This window comes from Haplochromis burtoni, unplaced genomic scaffold (genome assembly GCF_018398535.1).
Source record: "Haplochromis burtoni strain Fernald_Lab_line unplaced genomic scaffold, NCSU_Asbu1 Contig_926, whole genome shotgun sequence".
Lineage (NCBI taxonomy): Eukaryota > Metazoa > Chordata > Actinopteri > Cichliformes > Cichlidae > Haplochromis > Haplochromis burtoni.
The window spans coordinates 80,015-104,591 of record NW_024583287.1 but is presented as its reverse complement, the minus strand read 5'-3'; the positions used below and the strand labels follow the sequence as shown (position 1 = coordinate 104,591).

At 39.9% G+C, this 24,577-nt stretch overlaps 2 protein-coding genes across 2 annotated transcripts; both read left to right on the top strand.

The window, feature by feature from the left end:
- The first annotated feature begins 1,872 nt into the window (after nucleotides 1-1,872).
- LOC121812909 lies at nucleotides 1,873-10,655 on the top strand. Its single transcript, XM_042216125.1, has 3 exons — nucleotides 1,873-2,111; nucleotides 2,201-2,566; nucleotides 10,515-10,655. The coding sequence occupies exons 1-3, from the start codon at nucleotides 1,926-1,928 to the stop codon at nucleotides 10,653-10,655; spliced, it is 693 nt and encodes a 230-aa protein (XP_042072059.1). The 5' UTR covers nucleotides 1,873-1,925.
- A 46-nt stretch (nucleotides 10,656-10,701) lies between these two features.
- Nucleotides 10,702-23,242, top strand: LOC102297394 (zinc finger protein 184-like; the record flags this gene model as incomplete). The annotated part of the gene is made up of 5 exons (XM_042216124.1): nucleotides 10,702-10,876; nucleotides 17,303-17,356; nucleotides 18,000-18,067; nucleotides 18,558-19,406; nucleotides 22,666-23,242. Coding segments are annotated over 5 exons (1,641 nt in total), but the record flags the coding sequence as incomplete, so codon positions are not given.
- Between the last annotated feature and the right edge of the window lie 1,335 nt (nucleotides 23,243-24,577).

The following is a 24,577-nucleotide window of genomic DNA, read 5'->3' as shown; positions in this document are numbered from 1 at the left end:
GTTCAGATGGATTAAGGATTTTTTGGAAGGCCGAGAATCACATATGAGGATTGGGAGGAGTTATTTGAGAGTTTGCCAATAGAAAATGGCACGCCAAGGAAGCATAGTTAGCCCGTTATTGTTTTCACTGCTGATAAATGATGTGTTTAAGAACATAGAGGGTGGGATGGGGCAATGTGGGCAAGAGGACTAAGGTTAGACTTTTTGGTAAAGAAAGTGCAGGGGGCAATCACAGAAATAGAACGGTGGTCATATAAATGGGGGTTTAAATTCTCAGCTGATAAGACTAAAATAATGGTTTTTACAAGAAAAAGAGTTGGTGTTGACATCAGGGTCAGATTATATTGACAAGAATTAGAAAGGGTAAAACAATTTAAATTTTGGGGTTGTGGTTTGAGAAAGGTGATGTGGTAGGACTCGACTTAAGCGGTCAAAGAAGTGCAGGAGACTGATGCTGTCCAGTGTAGCAAGTGATTTATTCACCATTTTGTGAGCCCAAACAATATTTACAAAGAAACAAATAAGAAACTCAACTCTATAATTAACTCAGTTCAAATAAACATAACTGAACTTAAATCAACGGAAATTAAGGTCAAACTGCACACAGCTACACTGACCTGAACCTTTCTCTCAAACACCTGAGTTCTGCTTAAATAGTCCACTTAACCAAACAATTTCTCCTCTGGACTATTCCATTCAGTAGGTAGGTAAGATGAACATGATTATATTCAAACCTCTACTACTCTTTACTGGCAACATAAACTCTAGGTGTAATCAATACATATTACAACAATAAATCTATTTCTCCATAAACCCTCTAAAATCAACTTTATTAAATTAAAGAGTTCTTCCCCTTCTGCACTTGGTCTCTTCCTGTGACCTCAGATGAACCCAGAAGCTATAAAGCAGGAAGTAAAACTACATTTCCTCCTTTTGTTTCTGGAAGACAGGTAGGTAAGGTAAGTTCTAAACAATACAAATTAACAGTTGAAATAAAGAACATGTTAACTTAACAAACTTGTAGGAATTGATTTAAACCAAGATGTTATATTATATAATCTGTAAAAGTGCAAAACATAAACAAACCCGGGATAGTAGATGTTTGCCTATTGCAGATTACATGTGAAATATGGTTAAATCAAAACAAGAATGTTAACTAAGAATATGGACAAATCGTACTTTCACCCACTTTGTCACAGGTGATATGGACTGTACATATTCAGAAAATAATAGACAAATGCAAGAAAGTAGTGATGGCCAAATGAAGCTTTCTGAAGCTTGTATTGAAAAACGGTTCATTACTCGGAAGCTTTTCAACACAGTCCTCTCTGGTGACATCTGGTGGCCAAAAATATGAAGAAGCAGCTTGAATCCACAAAATAAAACCAACTGCTTCATTAATACACTTAGACCCCCACGGGATAGTCATTTGGCCATTTTCTACCTATAAAACCCGAGAGCAGCCAAATGGCTGGTAGTTTTAGCTAGAGCTTTAGCTTCAGCCAAGTGGAAGCTAAATTGTCTAGTCATTCATATGTAAATTGGGTCGTTGAGTCGTTATCTGGGAATTCTGGAGGGAGGGGAGTGGGGGTGTGTGATTGAGGGCCATCTAAGTTTGCCATCTTAGGGAGAAATCAACACACATGGGTATATGTCCTTTGTTGCTAAGATTTATTGATAAAAACAGTACACATCAATATAGTTCTTCAGTTACCACAAGCTCTTGTTTCATGCTACATATCTTCATAAATAAAGTGTATGACAACAGCTTTTCCCATCAAAGACTCGGTGCGTTTCCTGCAGTATATTGCAAGTAAACCGCAAGTTGGATCAATTTTGGTCTGCACAAATCCAAGTCTTTCTCTTCATATCTTGGCAAGGACCCCAGTCGTCCCACTGGGGAGAGACTTTCTGAAAATGTCGTAATGAGGCTGATGGAACCATTCCTAGACAAGGGCAGAAATGTTACCACGGACAATTTTTTCACATCGCTTTCACTGGCACAAAAACTTCTTAGACGGAAAACCACCATCCTCGGCACAGTCAACAGGATTCGCAGGGAAATTCCTCAATCCACTAGACAGACAGATCGCAATGCATTCACCACTCAGGTATGTTGCAGGTCTTTTGTGGTTCTATGTTTATGTGTTTCATTGTGTGTAAAAGGGCTATGGAAATAACAATTTATCTTATTTCTTAGGTGTTTTCAACCTCTGCTGCCACGCTGACGGCGTATGCGGCCAAACGGAAGAAGACAGTCTATATTCTTAGCAGCATGCACGGCGTGGTTCAGACTGATAACACCACCAAAAGGAAGCCAAACACTGTCACCCTTTACAACAAAACAAAGTGTGGCGTGGATGTGATGGACCAGATGGTTCGGGAGTACACTGTCCGCAAAGGAACACGGCGCTGGCCAGTCGCCGTGTTTTATAACATGATTGACATGGCAGCACTGAATGCACATGTGCTGTATCAAGCATGCACCGGGACGAAGGAAAGACGGGTGGACTTCCTGGTGGACGCTTGCAAAGAGTTGGCTCGCTCTCATGTAGCTGGGAAGAAGGCAAGAAAAGAACAGTTGCTTCGGACACAACCTTCACACATCAGCCCTGGAAAAAGAGCCTCGTGTCAGGTCAAACACAACTGCAAGAACAATCATGCCACTGTGCGATGTGTTCACTGCAAAAGATACACATGTGGTAAATGCAGACTACAGATACCATGGCAGTGCCAGGATTGTGAGTGATTGCTGGAAATGTTGAATTGTTTGTACTCACTCACTTTTTATTATTATTTGTAAATATGTGTACAAATGGTTGGTTTTTTGTACTGTTTTTATCAATAAATCTTAGCAACAAAGGACATATACCCATGTGTGATTTCTCCCTAAGATGGCAAACTTAGATGGCCCTCAATCACACACCCATCCCCTCCCTCCAGAATTCCCAGATAACGACTCAACGACCCAATTTACATATGAATGACTAGACAATTTAGCTTCCACTTGGCTGAAGCTAAAGAGCTACCTACCAGCCATTTGGCTGCTCTCGGGTTTTATAGGTAGAAAGGTAGAAGCCTGGGGGTGCTAGATTGCCCACTGTACAGAGTGGAATTCTGTCTGATATTGGGCCCCGTTGTGTTGCTTTGAACGTGTATTTTTTTGGTGGTTAAAAAAATGTGTTTATTTGTTTAATAAATATTTGACCAGTAAACTCTCCTTGTTTAAACATGCACCATTGTGTGGTCTTTCTTTGCTTTTCGACTTCTTGATGTTGGTAAATACAATAATTGAAAAATACCAATTACATATGATAATGTACAACACATTATGGAGTATGCTTCTGCTGTGAGGTCCTGCCTCCATGTCACTTATGCAGATTAACGCTAGACGGGTATATTATAAATAATATTATATTAGGGAAATTTTCCATAACATATTTTGACCTGGGGGTAGAATTGATTGTGAAAGGGAAAGTGCTTATGAACTTGCAAATTAAAAACATGATGCATTTAAGGTAACCCTTTTCCATTTTATTTAAGAAGAGAATTTGTTCCACTGTGCGATGGCCGAACCTGTTCCTTTTCGTGGAGATAATTTCTCCTGCCTTAAGGAAAATCCCTTCACATGGCACCAGAGGAGGCTGGAGGCACAGAAACTGGTAGAGATGCAGTTATACAGTCTACCTGGGCCCCACCAACTATCAGCTAAAGAGAATAAATAAATTCAATTGCTGCACATTTGGCAGACTAACATTTTCAGATTAATTAAACAATAAAATATATATTTTACAACATTACATGTAAAGAATCAAGTGGAAGTTTTTCTACCAAAGCAGTTAGGTTCTAAATGAAGCTTTGGACGTCACTGATCACGTGACTCTGGCCAAACGAAGCAAGCTTCGACACAGTGCTTCTGAAGCAGTGTGCTGATTTTTTTGACACACGCACCGGAGCTTCAGCTTCAAGCGGCCATCACTAAAGAAAGTGTTGAATATAATGAGGTGCTTAGTGGGAACTGACTGTGGGGCTGATAGGAAATCTTTAAAAGCTTTATATACTGGGTTGATTAGGTCAGTATTGGATTATGGGTGTGATAGTATATAATTCTGCTGCCAGAACAAGTCTTCTAAGTTGATAGTATCCAATATCAAGCGTTAAGACTTTGCTCAGGTGCATTCAAAACAACATCTGCAGCATCACTACAGGTAGAAATGGGGGAAATGCCATTACAAATAAGAAGAGAGCAACTGACATTGAATTACTGGGCAATTTACAAGGACATGGTCACAGATCATCGACAAAAACTGTTTTCCAACCATGCTGGGAGAAAGAAAACTGAATAGAAGAGTTTTGGGTGGACAGTGGGACAGAAAGCACCTGAACTTAATCAGGACAAGATAAACATAAGTCAAACAGCACCGTTGCCTACAATACCACCATGGATGCTCGCTGATGCAGTAGCAGATTTCACATTGTTAAAGAAAAAGAACAAGGAGAGGGGTTTATCTTAAATCTACATACAGCACAGGAATATATTAATCAGTATTATAGTTATGTCAAAATCTACACAGATGCATCAAAGAATACAGCCAACCAAAGTCGGGATAGCCTTTATAGTTCCTGAATTTAATATCAAGGTGGGGAAAGGATCAGTGACGATTTATCAGTGTACACAGGTGAAATGGTTTCATATTGTTAGCAGTCCAGTGGATTGAAGAAACAAAACCACTAAGATCTGTGATATGTTCAGACTCGAGCTCTTCACTGGCCAGTCTGCAAGACAGTCACTCAGAATGCAGACTGACATTCTGATAGAGATCCAGCAAACATTGTTCAGACTTGTTATGATGGGGCTTATGGTCACATTCTTATGGGTACCAGCGCATCATGGAGGTAAAGGAAATGAAATGGCAGATAGGACAGCAAAAGTCGCAACAAGGAGACCGATGGTAGATATGGTTATTAGTGTGAGTAGGACGGAGCTCAAGAGTAATACGATACAAAATGAAGGAAAGGTGGCAAAAGCAATGGGAGGAAGAGAGGAAAGGGCGATGGTTTTATAAAATCAAAGGAAAGTGGGGAAATGAGAAGTACAGGCCGAAACAGGATAGAGGAACGATTATATCTCGACTGAGATTTGGACACACTGGTTTAAATAGCACTTGTTTTTAATAGGTAAACACTGTACAGGGGAGTGTGACTGCAGTAGGGAACAGGAAACAATAGAACATGTTTCTTGAATTGTCAGAGGTTTGATATTGAAAGGAGACAACTGATCAAAAAGCTGGACGATATGGAAGTGAAGTTGGACTTGATTGATTTGTTTCGCACGACCTCTGTAAGTGAAAGTTATCAGGGCTGTATTTTGGTTTTTAAGGCAGACCCATTTGTTCGGAGAATTTGAATTTTTTTTTTTTGTCATTTCTGTCCACACTCCACACCAGTTAGTGGCGGTAATGCACCATTTTGCTGTTTGCCAACCGCCTGTAAACCCTATACGGCAGAAGAAGAAGAAAAAGAAGGGGGCGGAGCAGTGTGTGTGCAGGAGAGGAGCCGAGCAGAGAGAGCTGCTTTGTCATGAAACGGGAGTAAAGTAGTGAACTCAGAGGAGAGAAACGAACTAAAGTATCGATCATAAACCACTACCAACGTCCTGATCGATATCTGCATCGATCTGCCCACCCTTGTCTCCTGGATCGTAGCTGCGATCAGCGTGAACCACGTGGGTCTCTGCTCCCTGATCTGTTTCCTGTGTTTGGAAAGAGTTGCAGCTTCATCGCGGAGTTTCTCTCGGTTTGTGGGCTCATCTAAAGGTAAGCACCGAGCCACATCCAGGGTTAAAAAAGCATTATGTACAGTTCAGTGCGGGCATCGCTATTCAACAGTACCTTTAGGTGCACCTCGTAAATTCAGGAAACTGTACACCTAAACTCACAAGGTTGTTTAAATGATCCTGTAGTTTTCTTCTCCTTTACGAGGATGGCCGGAATATTAGGGGCCTGCTGCATATGTATTCCTTACAGTAGTCACAACCATAGCTAAAAATAATAATTTAATAATAGTAATAAGGTATTTTCAGTACTAAGATCAAATTTGGAGCTTATATTTTGGTCGTTTGTTTTTATTATTATTCTTTTAGTTAAAGTAAAGAAACTAAAATATTAAATGATTCTTAGTGTTTTTATTATTTTATTATCATCATATTACTTGGTTTTATCCCAAAAGCTAATATAACAAATAAAATACTCTCAAAATTACATATTTCATTAGTTTGGGGTTGTTTTTGGGTTGGGCATAGTCTGATGAGAAGGGGAAGGATTTTGGGAGAACTACACGTGTTTTATTGAATCTATAAACAGACACACACAGTGCAGTGAGGAATTAAATCCACATTTGGCAGCACTGAAAATTATACAGAGATCTTTGACTTTTAACTTCTCCCTTAATAGAGATGTTATGTTACCAGATGTTACGCTATGAGTAAAAAATAAATTTAAAAGAAAAATGCTTGGACACTGCTAGCATAATGGGCAGGTTTTTGATGAGGCTCACATGCAAACCTAAAGCAGAAGATGAAGATCGCCAGATATGCTTCCAAACCAACATCCTTCTAAGCCAAAGAGTAGAAAATATGATGACGTGTATCTTGCCTTTTGCTTCACTTGCACAATTGTGGTGCCAAGCAGTGTTGGGTGTAATGCGTTACTAAGTAACGCGTTACTGTAATTAAATTACTTTTCCACTGAAAAAGTAGAGTAACTAATTACTGTTCATTTTTAGGTATTTTAATTACAGTTACTTACAATGTACTTGCGTTACATTGTAAAATAATTAAACTCGCTGAATATCATTATTTAATTTCAATAATTTATCTTCTAAACGTAGAAGTAAACTCTGCCGCTTTAACATCGCTGTAGTGCAGCTGCACGTCATTTCGCGCCAGTTTGCTGCATAGTCGTATTCTAAAGCGGAAGATGTCGGACTCGGCTGAAGCGAGTGGCTGTTTTATGAAATGGACATATTCCCGTCTCTTCACTTTTCTGAAACAAGCAGACAAGAATATTACAGTAATATGTAAGCTATGATCCTTGTTCATCATCCATGGATAACACCGCAGCAACTCCTGCTAAGCAGGCAAAACCTGATTTTACTTCAGCAGCACAGAAGGTGCTTAAAAAGGTGAGCTTAAAAAATGATTGCAGGCTACATTGTGGAAGAGATGCTACCGCTGCGTACTGTAGAGTCTCCGTCTTTAAAAAAAATTATTTATTATTTAAAGAGTTTAATTTCTATTGTTTGCCCACTCAAGGTTTATAGGGATTTTAAGAAGTATTTAGTTAAATTACTTATTTAGTAATTAAGTTACTTTTCTGACACAGTAATTAGATAAGTATTTTAAATACAATATTGACTAAGTAATTAGTAATTAATTACTTTTTTAAAAGTAGGTTTCAATCAATTTTCTGATCGAGGTATTAAATCCTGAATCAATTTTAAATATAAAACGTGTATAACTGAAGACAGTAGTGACATCTTTAACCAGGTCTTCCCATTAACACCTGACCTGTCCAGAGGTTCAGTCAATGAGCTTGTCAAGGTCAAGTTTATTGATATGGCACATTTCAAACAGCCGATGCTGCACAAAGTGCTTAACAATATAAAAATGGCATTAAAAAGCAACAATTTAATACAATAACAGTATAAAACAATAAGAGAATTAAAACAATAACTAAAACTAATTCAAATAAGACCAGAATGCTTGGGTCATAGTGTGTTAAAAGCCAGGGCATAGAAATGTGTCTTTAGTAAAGATTTAAATTGCTCAAGTGTTTGTGCAGATCTAATATTTAAGGGGAGACTATTCCAAAGTCTGGGACCTGCCACAGAGAAGGATCTATCACCACGGGTTAGTCCGTGGGATGGACAACATTAGTTTTGAGCTAGACCTCGTGGTTTTTCCTGGAGCATAGGCAGAGAGGAGCTCAGACAGGTAAGGAGGGGCTCGGGCATTAAGTGACTTAAAAACAAAAAGTAAAAGTTTAAATTGGATCCTGTAGGAGACAGGAAGCCAGTGTAAAGAAGCTAAAACTGGGGTTATATGCTCTCTCCGTTTGGTACCAGTTAGCAGGCGAGCAGCTGCATTTTGAACCATCTGAAGACGATGGATGGTGGCCTGATCTAGACCATAATACAATGAATTGCAGTAGTCTAATCTGCAAGTAAGGAAAAGGTGAATAACACGCTCAAAGACGTTAGAATCAGAATCAGAAAGGGTTTTATTGCCAAATGTTGAGCGGGTTTACAACATTAGGAAATTGCTGCGGTGCTTCAGTGCAAACATACTGTTATAAATACTGTTGTAAATTAAGCTTAAATAGACATGAAAATAAAAATGAGAATAAGAATTAAAAGTGCTAAGTAGATAGATATATACATGATATATACATGAGTGCAGGTGGTGATCAGTGCCAAACATGGAATGATGCAGTGACACAGCGTAGGGTCATGTGTTAGTGGTGGGAACAGTCATGTGGTTATTGTTCATGTGTCCAACAGCAGAGGGGAAGAAACTGTTCTTATGGCGAGAGGTTCTGGTGCGAATGGACCGGAGCCTCCTGCCTGAGGGGAGCAGGTCAAACAGACTGTGTCCAGGGTGAGAAGGGTCAGCTGAGATCCGAGCTGCACGCCGCAGTGTCCTGGAGGTGTAGTGAGAAACTGGTAGAGATGCAGTTATACAGTCTACCTGGGCCCCACAAACTATCAGCTAAAGAGAATAAATACATTAAATTGCTGCACATTTGGCAGACTAACATTTTCAGATTAATTAAACAATAAAATATATATTTTACAACATTAAATGTAAAGAGTCAAGTGGAAGTTTTTCTACCAAAGCAGTTAGGTTCTAAATGAAGCTTCGGACGTCACTGATCACATGACTCTGGCCAAACGAAGCAAGCTTCGACACAGAGCTTCTGAAGCAGTGTGCTGATTTTTTTGACACACGCACCGGAGCTTCAGCTTCAAGCGGACCATCACTACAAGAAAGTGTTGAATATAATGAGGTGCTTAGTGGGAACTGACTGGGGGGTTGATAGGAAATCTTTAAAAGCTTTATATACTGGGTTGATTAGGTCAGTATTGGATTATGGGTGTGTAGTATATAATTCTGCTGTCAGAACAAGTCTTTGTAAGTTGGATGGTATCCAATATCAAGCGTTAAGACTTTGCTCAGGCGCATTCAAAACAACATCTGCAGCAGCTGTACAGGTAGAAATGGGGGAAATGCCATTACAAATAAGAAGAGAGCAACTGGCATTGAATTACTGGGCAGGTTTACAAGGACGTGGTCAGGATCATCCGACAAAAACAGTTTTCCAACCATGCTGGGAGAAAGAGAAACATGAATAGAAGAGTTTTGGGTGGACAGTGGGACAGAAAGCACCTGAACTTAATCAGGACAAGATAAACATAAGTCAAACAGCACCGTTGCCTACAATACCACCATGGATGCTCGCTGATGCAGTAGCAGATTTCACATTGTTAAAGAAAAAGAACAAGGAGAGGGGTTTATCTTAAATCTACATACAGCACAGGAATATATTAATCAGTATTAGAGTTATGTCAAAATCTACACAGATGCATCAAAGAATACAGCCAACCAAAGCGGGATAGCCTTTATAGTTCCAGAATTTAATATCAAGGTAGGGGAAAGGATCAGTGACGATTTATCAGTGTACACGGGTGAAATGGTTTCATTATTGTTAGCTGTCCAGTGGATTGAAGAAACAAAACCACTAAGATCTGTGACATTTTCAGACTCGAGCTCTTCACTGGCCAGTCTGCAAGACTGTCACTCAGACTGCAGACTGACATTCTGATACAGATCCAGCAAACATTGTTCAGACTTGTTATGATGGGGCTTATGGTCACATTCTTATGGGTACCAGCGCATCATGGAGGTAAAGGAAATGAAATGGCAGATAGGACAGCAAAAGTCGCAACAAGGAGACCGATGGTAGATATGGTTATTAGTGTGAGTAGGACGGAGCTCAAGAGTACAGTACGATACAAAATGAAGGAAAGGTGGCAAAAGCAATGGGAGGAAGAGAGGAAAGGGCGATGGTTTTATAAAATCTAAAGGAAAGTGGGGAAAATGAGAAGTACAGGCCGAAACATGATAGAGGATACGATTATATCTCGACTGAGTTTCGGACACACTGGTTCAAATAGCACCTTGTTTTTAATAGGTAAACGCTGTACAGGGGAATGACTGCAGTAGGGAACAGGAAACAATAGAACATGTTTCTTGAATTGTCAGAGGTTTGATATTGAAAGGAGACAAATGATCAAAAAGCTGGACGATATGGAAGTGAAGTTGGACTTGATTGATCTGTTTCGCACGACGTCTTTAAGTGAAAGTTATCAGGCTGTATTTTGGTTTTTAAGGCAGACCCATTTGTTCGAGAGGATTTTTTTTTTTTTTTGACATTCCGGTCCGCACTCCACACCAGTTGGTGGCGGCAATGCACCATTTTGCTGTTTGCCAACCGCCTGTAAACCCTATACGGCAGAAGAAGAAGGGGGCGGAGCAAAGTGTGTGTGCAGGAGAGGAGCCGAGCAGAGAGAGCTGCTTTTTCATGAAACGGGAGTAAAGTAGTGAACTTAGAGGAGAGAAACGAACTAAAGTATCGATCATAAACCACTACCAACGTCCTGATCGATATCTGCATCGATCTGCCCACCCTTGTCTCCTGGATCGTAGCTGAGATCAGCGTGAACCACGTGGGTCTCTGCTCCCTGATCTGTTTCCTGTGTTTGGAAAGAGTTGCAGCTTCATCGCGGAGTTTCTCTCGGTTTGTGGGCTCATCTAAAGGTAAGCACCGAGCCACATCCAGGGTTAAAAAAGCATTATGTACAGTTCAGTGCGGGCATCGCTATTCAACAGTACCTTTAGGTGCACCTCGTAAATTCAGGAAACTGTACACCTAAACTCACAAGGTTGTTTAAATGATCCTGTAGTTTTCTTCTCCTTTACGAGGATGGCCGGAATATTAGGGGCCTGCTGCATATGTATTCCTTACAGTAGTCACAACCATAGCTAAAAATAATAATTTAATAATAGTAATAAGGTATTTTCAGTACTAAGATCAAATTTGGAGCTTATATTTTGGTCGTTTGTTTTTATTATTATTCTTTTAGTTAAAGTAAAGAAACTAAAATATTAAATGATTCTTAGTGTTTTTATTATTTTATTATCATCATATTACTTGGTTTTATCCCAAAAGCTAATATAACAAATAAAATACTCTCAAAATTACATATTTCATTAGTTTGGGGTTGTTTTTGGGTTGGGCATAGTCTGATGAGAAGGGGAAGGATTTTGGGAGAACTACACGTGTTTTATTGAATCTATAAACAGACACACACAGTGCAGTGAGGAATTAAATCCACATTTGGCAGCACTGAAAATTATACAGAGATCTTTGACTTTTAACTTCTCCCTTAATAGAGATGTTATGTTACCAGATGTTACGCTATGAGTAAAAAATAAATTTAAAAGAAAAATGCTTGGACACTGCTAGCATAATGGGCAGGTTTTTGATGAGGCTCACATGCAAACCTAAAGCAGAAGATGAAGATCGCCAGATATGCTTCCAAACTAACATCCTTCTAAGCCAAAGAGTCGAAAATATGATGACGTGTATCTTGCCTTTTGCTTCACTTGCACAATTGTGGTGTCAAGCAGTGTAGGGTGTAATGCGTTACTAAGTAATGCGTTACTGTAATTAAATTATTTTTCCACTGAAAAAGTAGAGTAACTAATTACTGTTCATTTTTAGGTATTTTAATTACAGTTACTTACAATGTGCTTGCGTTACATTGTAAAATAATTAAACTCGCAGAATATCATTATTTAACTTCAACAATTTATCTTCTAAACGTAGAAGTAAACTCTGCCGCTTTAACATCGCTGTAGTGCAGCTGCGCGTCATTTCGCGCCAGTTTGCTGCACAGTCGTATTCTAAAGCGGAAGATGTCGGACTCGGCTGAAGCGAGTGGCTGTTTTATGAAATGGACATATTCCCGTCTCTTCACTTTTCTGAAACAAGCAGACAAGAATATTACAGTAATATGTAAGCTATGATCCTTGTTCATCATCCATGGATAACACCGCAGCAACTCCTGCTAAGCAGGCAAAACCTGATTTTACTTCAGCAGCACAGAAGGTGCTTACAAAGGTGAGCTTAAAAAATGATTGCAGGCTACTTTGTGGAAGAGATGCTACCGCTGCGTACTGTAGAGTCTCCGTCTTTAAAAAAAAATTATTTATTATTTAAAGAGTTTAATTTCTATTGTTTGCCCACTGAAGGTTTACAGGGATTTTAAGAAGTATTTAGTTAAATTACTTATTTAGTAATTAAGTTACTTTTCTGACACAGTAATTAGATAAGTATTTTAAATACAATATTGACTAAGTAATTAGTAATTAATGACTTTTTTAAAAGTAGGTTTCAATCAATTTTCTGATCGAGGTATTAAATCCTGAATCAATTTTAAATATAAAACGTGTATAACTGAAGACAGTAGTGACATCTTTAACCAGGTCTTCCCATTAACACCTGACCTGTCCAGAGGTTCAGTCAATGAGCTTGTCAAGGTCAAGTTTATTGATATGGCACATTTCAAACAGCCGATGCTGCACAAAGTGCTTAACAATATAAAAATGGCATTAAAAAGCAACAATGTAATACAATAACAGTATAAAACAATAAGAGAATTAAAACAATAACTAAAACTAATTCAAATAAGACCAGAATGCTTGGGTCATAGTGTGTTAAAAGCCAGGGCATAGAAATGTGTCTTCAGTAATGATTTAAATTGCTCAAGTGTTTGTGCAGATCTAATAGTTAAGGGGAGACTATTCCAAAGTCTGGGACCTGCAACAGAGAAGGATCTATCACCACGAGGTTAGTCCGTGGGATGGCCAGCATTAGTTTTGAGCTAGACCTCGTGGGTTTTCCTGGAGCATAGGCAGAGAGGAGCTCAGACAGGTAAGGAGGGGCTCGGGCATTAAGTGACTTAAAAACAAAAAGTAAAAGTTTAAATTGGATCCTGTAGGAGACAGGAAGCCAGTGTAAAGAAGCTAAAACTGGGGTTATATGCTCTCTCCGTTTGGTACCAGTTAGCAGGCGAGCAGCTGCATTTTGAACCATCTGAAGACGATGGATGGTGGCCTGATCTAGACCATAATACAATGAATTGCAGTAGTCTAATCTGCAAGTAAGGAAAAGGTGAATAACACGCTCAAAGACGTTAAATCAGAATCAGAAAGGGTTTTATTGCCAAATGTTGAGCGGGTTTACAACATTAGGAAATTGCTGCGGTGCTTCAGTGCAAACATACTGTTATAAATACTGTTATAAATTAAGCTTAAATAGACATGAAAATAAAAATGAGAATAAGAATTAAAAGTGCTAAGTAGATAGATATATACATGATATATACATGAGTGCAGGTGGTGATCAGTGCCAAACATGGAATGATGCAGTGAACACAGCGTAGGGTCATGTGTTAGTGGTGGGAACAGTCATGGGTTATTGTTCATGTGTCCACAGCAGAGGGGAAGAAACTGTTCTTATGGCGAGAGGTTCTGGTGCGAATGGACCGGAGCCTCCTGCCTGAGGGGAGCAGGTCAAACAGACTGTGTCCAGGGTGAGAAGGGTCAGCTGAGATCCGAGCTGCACGCCGCAGTGTCCTGGAGGTGTACAGGTCCTGCAGAGATGGGAGTCTGCAGCCAATCACCTTCTCAGCAGAGCGCACAACACGCTGCAGTCTCTGTTTGTCCCTGATAGTGGCTCCAGCGTACCACACGGTGATGGAGGAGGTGAGGATGGACTCGATGATTGCAGTGTAGAATTGCATCATCGTCCGTGTTGGCAGGTTGAATTTCTTCAGCTGCCTCAGGAAGTACATCCTCTGCTGGGCTTTCTTAATGACGAAGGTGATGGTGGGCTCCCACTTCAGGTCCTGGGTGATGGTGGTACCCAGGAAGCGGAATGAGTCCACAGAGGTGATGGGGGTGTCAGTCAGGATGATGGGGGGGAGTGGGGCTGTGTGCTTCCTGAAGTCCACAATAATTAGCCGGGAGGTATGGCTTTACCTGTCTTAACTGAAAAAAGCAGGACTGAACTACTGCACTCACCTGCTTATTCAATTTAAAAGAACCATCAAGGTTGACTCCGAGGTTTTTTACATGTGTTTTACAATAGAAGGAAAGGGGCCCAGAGTGCTGTCGATATGATTAAAGTTGCCAAAAATGACAACATCAGTTTTATTTTCATTTAGCTTTAAAAAATTTTAATGACAACCACTGTTTGACATCATCAAGGCAGCGTAATAAGAGCTGGGGACGGTCTGATCCTGCTTTTAAAGGTAGATAAATCTGGAAATCATCAGCAAAACAGTGAAATTAAATGCTGTAGCACGAGAAGATGGAGCCCAACAACAACAACAACAACAACAACAAATAGAGTGCGAACAGGGCAGGACCCAAAAGAGAGCCTTGAGGTACACCGTATTTAAGAGGGGCTATTTTGGAGTTGTGGGGGCCTATATTGACATAAAAAAGACCTTTCTGACAAATAGGACCGAAACCACTGGAGGGCAGATCCTTTTAGGCCAGCATGAAATTCTAGCCGTGATAACAGGATGTCGTGGTCAACCGTGTCAAAAGCTGCTGACAAGTCCAACAATAAAAGGGCAGCACTCATTTTCGTCATTTTCCGCGTCATTTTCGCGAAAATGTAGTTTTGTTTTTTTTCATCAGTGTCTTGTAAGCCTATACTGGTGTTTTTAAAAGTTATGTTTGATTTTATGACTTTCTGTGTCGTTTCTGGGATGCTTAAAGTCAAATTGCACCGCTGGAAATCGTTTGTTTTGATGCATATGCTGTTTGTTTTGTTTGTTTTTTTTTGCAAATTTGCAAATTTGCAGTATAATATTTATTTTTATTTTTCCTGCAGTATATAAAAATTGGTGTATTTCAAAAATAAAACTATGAAAAAAATCAAAATAAATTTCCTGTGGTGGGAAACTATTTTGTGCAACTTTTTTACATTTAAAGTTTTGAGGGATAAGCCTCTTAAATTTCTCTAACTAGAAATATATGTTAAAAAAACAAAACGATTTTCAACTTTTTTGTAGTTTATTGCAATTTATGTAATTACTATGCAATTAATGCATATATTCAAATTTGGGCTATAAATGGTAAATGGCCTGCATTTGTATAGTGCTTTACTCAGTCCCTAAGGACCCCAAAGCGCTTTACACTACATTCAGTCATTCACACACTGGCGATGGCAGCTTCATTGTAGCCACAGCCACCCTGGGGCGCACTGACAGAGGCGAGGCTGCCGGACACAGGCGCCACCGGGCCCTCTGACCACCACCAGTAGGCAAACATGGGGTGAGTATCTTGCCCAAGGATATTTGGCATGCAGCCAGGAGGCAGCCTGGGATCGAACCACCGACCTTCTGATTAGTGGCTGACCTGCTCTGCCACCTGAGCTACAGCCACCCCGGTTGTATTGTATTGTTGTATTGATGTATAGCAACTTGAAATGCTCCAAAAATGGCACTACAACATGTAAAAATATAATATAAGCTCTGGCGGACTTGGTTCTATGGTAGGTCTTAAAGGGTTAAGGACATTAAAAAGTACCTGATGCCTGTGACTGTTTACTGACACTAAGTTTGAGACAAACTGTCTTTGCAGCTTTTACAGCTTCTTGGTAAGCAGAAAAACGAGTCCTTAAAATCTGTAGGGAAACGTGCAATCTTTCGGCGCGTCTGTAGTCACGTCTAAGGGAGCGCGTATGTTCGTTCAACCACGGCTCTGATAAATGCTTAGCGCGCACAGTCCTGAGCGGAGCAATAGAGTCCAAGATATCAGTGCAGGTAGAATGAAGAATGTCCGAAAGGTCCTCAACACCTTTACACCCCTCCGACAGCCAAACCCATCTATTCTCTGATTGGATAGTTAAATTTGTGATTGACATGACATTGGCCAATTAGATGAAAGGAAGAAAAATAGGGTCAAAATTTGTACTTGAAACTTGAGTGCAGAGTTTCACACGTATGCACTTTTTGTTACAGTACAGTATTACAACAGTGTATTTACCTGTTCCATATTCCATATATGTATTCTGTTATTAGCTAGACAAAGAGAATCAACATATTTCACTGTCATAGACATACCTAGTTTTCTTATCAAGCTTTCTTCAAAACAAATGCTAAACAGATAAATCCATAAATCCCAAATATTCTGAAAGAATTATGTAATCAGCACCATCTCAATATGTGTGATGAATTTAAGGAAACGCTTTATGGCAGAAAAAGCGACTAAAACAATACATGATGGAGCCGAACAGTATACCCATAGCATGCTGCTAAAGCCGTAAACAAATACTTACAAAAATCTAATATATTATACTACGCAATGTTGTGCGCTTTCAGTTTCCGACTTTTATAACTAATCTATGCAATATATCGGGTGTGACTGCTTTTACTTTATATTTCTGGCACGATGCTGGCCGGCAAGCAGGACAAACATGATCAGACAGGGAGACGTGGCTTGTCCTTCCTGAATACTCCACCATTATGAGAAAACAGTGCGGATCATAGACTTCTGACTGCTAACAACAGGCCAAACCATGGTCTCACACTGCCACCTACTGGTACAAAAATGAAGCATATGCTACAAATATCCCGGACTAGTTATCAGGTCTCCTATTAAAACTAGTTAATTTAGGGCAATTTCAAATGAAAATGTCACTTGCTTAAACATAAATGAATTCACAAAAATGTGATCACACGTTGGTGGGTATCACACAAGGTTCACAAGCAACACCAGTGTGCAAAATACAAGAAACAACCGTCAGGTGCTCAAAATGAACCTTAGACTCAAACATTAGAACCGGCTGTTCCCCACAGTGTGCCATGTAATAAATGATGTCTGAAAATATCTAGTTTCATGCATTGGTCAAAACACTCAACTCCATGTACACAATGCTCAGCTGAAAACACTTCACACAAGTCAAGTTGCCCGACATTTACAGAATTTAAAGAAAATGCACTATTTTGGATATATATTGTTATCAGGATGAGGAATGTCTTATATTGGGATATAAGATTTTGGTCTGCTTCTTTTTGTCAGGGATAAAATACATATCTATACTTTTTTTTTGTGTCCCAGCTGAGTAACGGGAGGAGAAGAGTCTGGTGGAGCAGCTAATTTCAGCCATTTGGACTCAGCTCAGCTACTACAGAGGAAACGATGACTTTAACACAAAAGGTGAGAAAAATATCTCAGTTACACTGTTATTGAAACTGTGTGCACAGCTGGATGTTAACAGCAGCTTTATCTTTTCCATCCTGGGCTCCTCCATACATACAGAAGCTACATTCACAAACAAAAACCACAGAAGTTACAAGAAAGCACAAAGATCACATTTTATCAGCACACATGCACACATGGCAGTCTGTTACACAGGGGGCAGCTCCTGTATCGAATCTTGCTAACTTGAGGTATGTAATCTGTGTAGGACCATGAATTGAAGGAGCCCATGTCTGGCACATATAGGAGTGTACCCTGTAGAGCAGTGATTCCCAAACTTTTTTTGCTGGGCTCCCCTTGTTTTACAAGAAAAATGTTCGCGCCCCCCCTTCTCGCGCGTGAACAAACACCCTCCAACCACACACGCCCATATTTTGCTCCATTGTGGTTTGTTTCACACCTCAAACATTTAGTAAACAATTAAGCAAATACAAGTAATCTGCAATAAATTACAGGTAGTAATAAAATAAACTACTAACTCTTTTACGCTGCGTCCGCACCTACACGGGTATTTTGGAAAACGCAGCTGTTTCGTCCACACGTAAACGGCGTTTCGAATCACCAAAAACTGAGATTTTTTTTTTTTTAAACGCATGCTCAGTGAGTTCCTCGGGCAGCAGAAATCCAAGGAAGAGGAGGAACCATAATGGGAGGACAGGCCCCTGCACGGTATGTACCACCAGCAGATAGAGGAAGTGGCTGACATCCAGAAGTCCTACCAGTGGCTGGACAAAGCTGGACTGAAAGACAGCACAGAGGCACTAATCATGGCAGCACAGTTATTGCTCCAAAAGTTGATTCTGTTCATCTGCACGTAGCGTTTTGTGGGAGAAACGTTTCGTCACTCATCCAAGTGACTTCTTCAGTCTCAGCTGACTGCAGGTTTCCCCAACCTTATAAACAGTAAATTGGCATAATGAATCTTGTAGTATTGTCTTTACCTCATTTATTTTTTTATTTCCTTAGATTATCTCTCTGTTCAACACTTTCGCTGACACTTGATGTCTTTTAAATGTTCTATACAAAGAAATCTGTCTTGACTTGACTGCAGTGTGTTTAGTGACATCTTTGACTCCACTAATGGAGGAAGTTGGAAGGTTCAGTTTGTTCCACGACTGCATTTCACTCACTGCCTCTGTTTGTATCTCTGTCACTGCAGGACCAACATGGAGCGAGAAGTCAGCGCTCTCAGGAGGCCGACAAACCTCACAGAAGAAAGGGAGAGAAAAAATACAGCTGTGACGTGTGTGGGAAGGGGTTTACCCGTCCTAGAGGCCTAAAAACACACCAATCCATCCACAGTGGAGTTAAATCTTACAGCTGTGAGTTGTGTGAAAAATCTTATACCCAGGCTGGACACTTAAAAACACACCAAATCATCCACAGTGGTGTTAAAGCGTACAGCTGTGATGAGTGTGGTAAAGATTTTTCTCGAAAGGATTCACTAAAAACACATCGGCTTAGACACATTGGGGAGAGACCATTCAGCTGTGACTTGTGTGGAAAATCTTTTATCCTTGCTGAGTATTTGACAAAACATCGACGCATCCACACTGGGGAGAGACCATACAACTGTGACTTGTGTGGAAAGACTTTTACCCAGGCTGGAAACCTAAAAAGACACCAGTTAATCCACAGTGGAGTTAAACCGTACACCTGTGATCAGTGTGGTAAAGATTTTCCTTACAGTAGCTATTTACGGCTTCATCAAGTTACCCACTCTGGAATTAAGGCGTACGGTTGTGGAATTTGTGGAAGACACTTCAGCGGCAAACAGAGCCGAAATAAACACCTACGCATTCACACCAAAAATGACGTGTGCTACTGTGATCAGTGTGGCAAACTGTTTGTGACATACAACAGCTTAAAACAACACATGTTTACACACGCTGAGGAGAAACTTTATAAATGTGACCTGTGTGATAAGGCTTTTAAATCTCCACGATCCCTCAGAGTCCACCAACAGCTCCACACCAGAAAGAAACTCTACAAGTGCAGTTACTGTGAGGTATGTATTTATATTTTTATTTTACCCTGGACTGTTTGGATTTATCACACTTGAATTTCAGTTCAGAGGTTTGCTTCCATGATCCTTACAAAAACACTGAATAACTAATTCTCTGTAGACACAGTATCCACTTTGTACCATATACAGGCCCATGTTACATTTGCCATTTCTGCTGGAATTTGGCAAGTGTCAGTAAAGAACATAAGTCATCTATCTAAAAACAATGATCACTGTTACTTTGTATCCATAATCGGATTTAGAGTTGCAATTCATTTGAAGCATTTTTTTGAACTAATTTTAATATCAATGCAATCACATAGCAGGATGCTATACACGGGCCAAACTTCAGTCAGGAGAACAACTGAGATCATTCATCCACAATACGAGGTTAGTTATTAATATACTGCAACAACATGGGAATAGAGCAGCTGCGAGAGAATTCAACATTAATGAATCAATGTTACAGAAGTGGAGGAAGCGCAGATGAAATGATGATAAATTGATGATGATGGTTGTAGCCGCTGCGATGCTTTCGACCAAAACAGGCGCAGCTTGGTGACATCATCAACATGCGCTATCGCGATAGAGCGTCAGATAGTCAAAATCTCTATCGTTGGCAAAATTTATATCATTTCTATCGTATATGAGGCATGTTATAAAAAGCTCTTTGAGTGCTGAGGTAGAGTAGAGCCATTGCGGGTGGGTATAAATTTAAAAAAAGGCACTGCTAGCATAGTAGAGAACAGAAGCATCACCAATTATGTTTTCAAACCAATCTCTTTCAAGCCAAAGAGTAGAAATTTGATGAAGCCTATCTTACCTTTGTCTTCACCTTTACAATGGTGGATAATGAGGACAGTTTAAAGCCAAACAAGCTAAATGCCACCTGGAGACAAAACATCCACAGCACAAAGACAAGTCAGTTTACTTTTTTTAAACGAAAATTTGTGAATAGTTGTCCTTAGCAGTGTCTTTTTAATAAAGCTGCATCCGTGCCAGCAAATGCTTACCTCTGCTCTTATAAAGTTGCCTACCAAGTGGCACAGTGTAAAAAGCCACACACAATTGTGGAGGAATTAATAGCATCAGCATATTTATAATATGGGGGCAGGGAAAGCTCAGTAGGTAGAGCCTAGAGCTGGGTGATATGAGATTTTTTTCATATCACGATATGTTGTTTTTTTTTCCATTTCAGGCGATAACGATATCTATCACGATATAAGCCAAATAACTATATTTGTAAGATTTAAATGTGCCGTTGCTCACAAGTAAAATGTGAAATAATCAGCAGCTTGTTTTGATTTAAATATTTACTTCCCATAATAAGTTCAACAGGGTAGATGTACTTAAGGAACATGAGACTTTTTCAGATAAATAAAGGCAAATATTGCAAACTACACAAAAGGCAGCCGCTAAAGCGTTTAAGTTTCAAAATAGAACAAAGGAAACAGACTAAATTGTCAATTCCACTTAGAAACAAAATATTAATTCTAAAAATAAATCTTAGTTTGTTTTACAGAAGAACAGACAAAACTGACTAACTTTTGTCAATATCAAATAAACTGAGAACTAAAAGGAAATTCTCAATCTCTCCTTGTTGTATAGCTGAGCTTTTCAAACAGTTTTAACAGTTACTTTAGTCTGACAAAAGCCGAATGACGAATTAGCGCTTCCAGTCAGAGACTGAGCTGCACCGCTTTATTGTATTTCCAGACTTGCTTTCGGCACATTTACAGTGCACGCTACTCTGTTTTTTGTCAGACTTGAAATAGCCGAAATACCTTCACACTACGGAACTTCTATGGCTCTTCCGTTCGACAATCTCTCCGGCGTTGGAACCATCATCTGTTTTCTCTTCGGTAACCTTCGGTCACGCTCGGTTGATTTTTCTAGTCGGCACACTCATTCCCTCCATTACCCGGGCGGTACGGTGGCTGGCTGCTTCCCAAACAAATACACATGTGCAGCTTGGCACTTGTGCTGTACGTAATAAGTCACGTGATGTGACGCTGCAGCTGTGATTGGTTTGGCTCTGCACTACTTAATTTGGATTGGCTGGTCTTTTTTTTTTTATTATTGTTAAGAGGACAAGAGAGATGAAGCCCATCGCAATAGTTTAATTTTTCTATCGAGAAAAAGTTATTTCGCAATACATATCGTTATCGTTCTGTCGCCCAGCTCTAGTAGAGCCCCATGATCAGAAGGTCCGCATTCAAATCCACTGAACAGCTACCCTGAGGTACCCCTGAGCAAGATACCGTCCCTACACACTGCTCCCTGGTGCACCTCCTAGGTGGCTGCCCACGGCTTCACTGAGTGAATCGGTCAAATGCAGAGAGAGTAATTTCCCCACAGGGATCAATAAAGTATACATTTATTATTATTATTATTATTATTATTATTATTATTATTATTATTATTATTATTATTATTATTATATGTCAGAGGACATAGTGGAACAGCCTAATGATAAGGTGCGTGATAAACACTTTTATCACAGATGGATGAAGCCACTGACAGTAACAGAGACTGCTTACTGATAATGTGTGTCAGAGCGTCTATTCTTTTAAAAAGATTTAATTTGCTTCAGCAGTTGAAATTAAAAGTTACAGTGCTGAACATTGATGTGAAATCAGCGGTCTGTTTTCTCACAAAGGATGCCCTTAGAGGAGGGCCGCGCAGTTTTATGCTAAAAGAAAAAATGTATTGTTATGACTATTTTCTTCTGGCTTCTCCTGGCTGGTTCTCCTCTTGCACCTCATTCACGTTTGACCTCGTCTTGTATCATCCCTCTTCCTGGAATAAGATGGAGAACGAAAAATCACCTCCCCAACCTATCTTTGCTGCATTTAAAATTATCTAGCAATTTTCAGCATACTGTTTCTAGTTATTATCTAAGCTCAGGACATGTTCGGTCTCCCTTGGTCAAGCAAAAGTATCTCCCTGACTTTAACCAGTGTGATGTGTAAGCATGTTTGCAGAACCCTCCGCAACTCAGCATGTCAGTCGCAATAATTCATAGTGCTGAATGAAGGTTTTGACCATCACTACATGGAGTGCCAACTCTTTAATGAGCACATAGCAATGTGTACATAAAAAACAGCAGTTTAATCATTTTATTTCTAACTTCGCCCAGTAAGCTGAGTGTTATAATGTAAACAGTAAAATGTAATTAGGCTGCTCTTTATTTCAGGCGACGTTCAGAATAAAAATGTTGAAGGAATTCCCTGACTTACACTGTCTTTGTGTCTTTGTTTAGAAGCAGAGCGACACAGATGGATCCAGTTCTCAACCCTGTGAGCACTGTGGTGGCGGGAAAGAGTTTCTTTGTGACCTTTGTGGAAAAACTTTCAGTAATCGTGGGAGCCTAAGAAAACATCAACTTAGACACACTGGAGGCAAAATGAACTACTGCAACGAATGTGGGAGAGGCTTCACTACTGCAGGTGACCTAAACCTGCATAAACGAGTCCACACAAGAGAGAAACCATACAAGTGCAGACACTGTGACAAAAGCTTCTCACAATCAGCTCATTGTAAAACACATGAACGTACACACGTTAAAGGGAACTTCAGCTGTGACCAGTGTGACAAGACCTTCAGGAATCTCAGTTCCTACACCACACACAAACGATCCCACGCTGCAAATAAACTGTTTCACTGTTACCAATGTGCAAAAACATTCACTTCATTATCTGCTCTGTGCAAACATCAGCGTGGTCATGAAATTATTCTCATCACTGGATCACAATGAATCTGAAGAGACAGAAAGATCCTCTTCTGGTTTCAGGGTCAGACTTAAAAACCTTGAGATCAGGCTCCACAGAGTTCAGCTGGAGTCTCCTGTAAAGAGTGCAGCTGATGTCACACTTGGATCTGATGAGGTAGCTCTGATTTCTGGACCTGCAGTAAACGCACTGAATGTTACATTTAGATAGTATGGAGATAAACATAAAGTTTATTTTCCTTTGAGCGATATTAGTGCTTTTTATCCCTGTCACATTTTAATCTTTGTTCCCTTAGTACACAGTAGTGTGTAGTAGTTGTACATTTTATTGTATTATAAAAGTTATAGGAATGTGTTTTTTACCAAACTGATATTGCATGAAAACTGCAGATGTGGATAATAATAACTTCATAAAGCATTTTCAAACAAAATACCAAGCAGCTATTTTACATACAGTGGTCATTTATCGCAGGAGTTATGTTCTAAAAATAACCCACGATAGGTGAAATCCGCAAAGTATCCAACTTTATTTTTTACAATTATTATAGATTATAGATGTTTTAAGACTGTAAAACACCCCACTACACACTTCATACATTTTTGTCAGACAGACATGGACAATTTTCACACTTCTCTTGTGAAAGTTCAAACCTTCGTAGAAAAAGATGTCCAATGAAACCACAGGCACTCACAGATGCCTTTGATGGTGCAAAACATTTCGTCAACATTGTGTTTTTTGGGAAGAAAACTGTCACGAGGTGGGATGGACTCATGCGCAGACAAGGGAAGCTAAATGCAGTTCCTTTTATTAACACACACCACCAGGTGCAACTATATATAGGTGAGAGAGGGGGGGGGGGATCCAGAGGGGCACAGGGGACGTCCAGAAATAGGGGCTCTTTACACATGAGGAAATTGTCACACAGTTCCAAAACACAACACACCAGCAACTCCACTCGCCCAGGGTTTTAAGGGAAAGAGAATCCTGCGCACAGGAACAAGCGGTTAATCCAGAAAGATAAAACGAAGAAACAACTTGAAACTAGGGTACGGAAGCTTACAACCGAGGTTACTCAATAGTCCAACCATGAGATGTTTCCAGCCACTGCCTTAAATAGTGGACGCTGGTGAAATGATGAGCCACAGGTGCGAAGGGCAGGATCAGAAGCCTGCAATGAGCTCCGCCCAGGCGACACATGGTGAGCGTGAGGGAGAACCAGAAACATATGTAGCCAACCTGGGTCCGCCAGGCAGACATGGGGACCATGACAAAAACTTACAAACAGACGGTACAGCATCTCACAGTCGCACTACTAGCAATCGAAGATTTATGTAAATTTGACAGGAGACACGGCAGACCACTGTGACTCAAGGTCTGATTATTTAAGACCTTGAGTCACAGTGGTCTACAATCAGTACCCAGAACATAATCCGCTGTTAAAAA

Excerpts from the sequence above, each read along its gene's own strand:
- LOC121812909 (XM_042216125.1), top strand. The coding sequence starts at position 1,926 with ATGAGGCTGATGGAACCATTCCTAGACAAGGGCAGAAATGTTACCACG. Across the intron at positions 2,112-2,200 it reads GCAATGCATTCACCACTCAG|GTGTTTTCAACCTCTGCTGC; the intron begins GTATGTTGCAGG and ends CTTATTTCTTAG. Across the intron at positions 2,567-10,514 it reads CTCATGTAGCTGGGAAGAAG|TTGGTGGCGGCAATGCACCA; the intron begins GCAAGAAAAGAA and ends ACTCCACACCAG.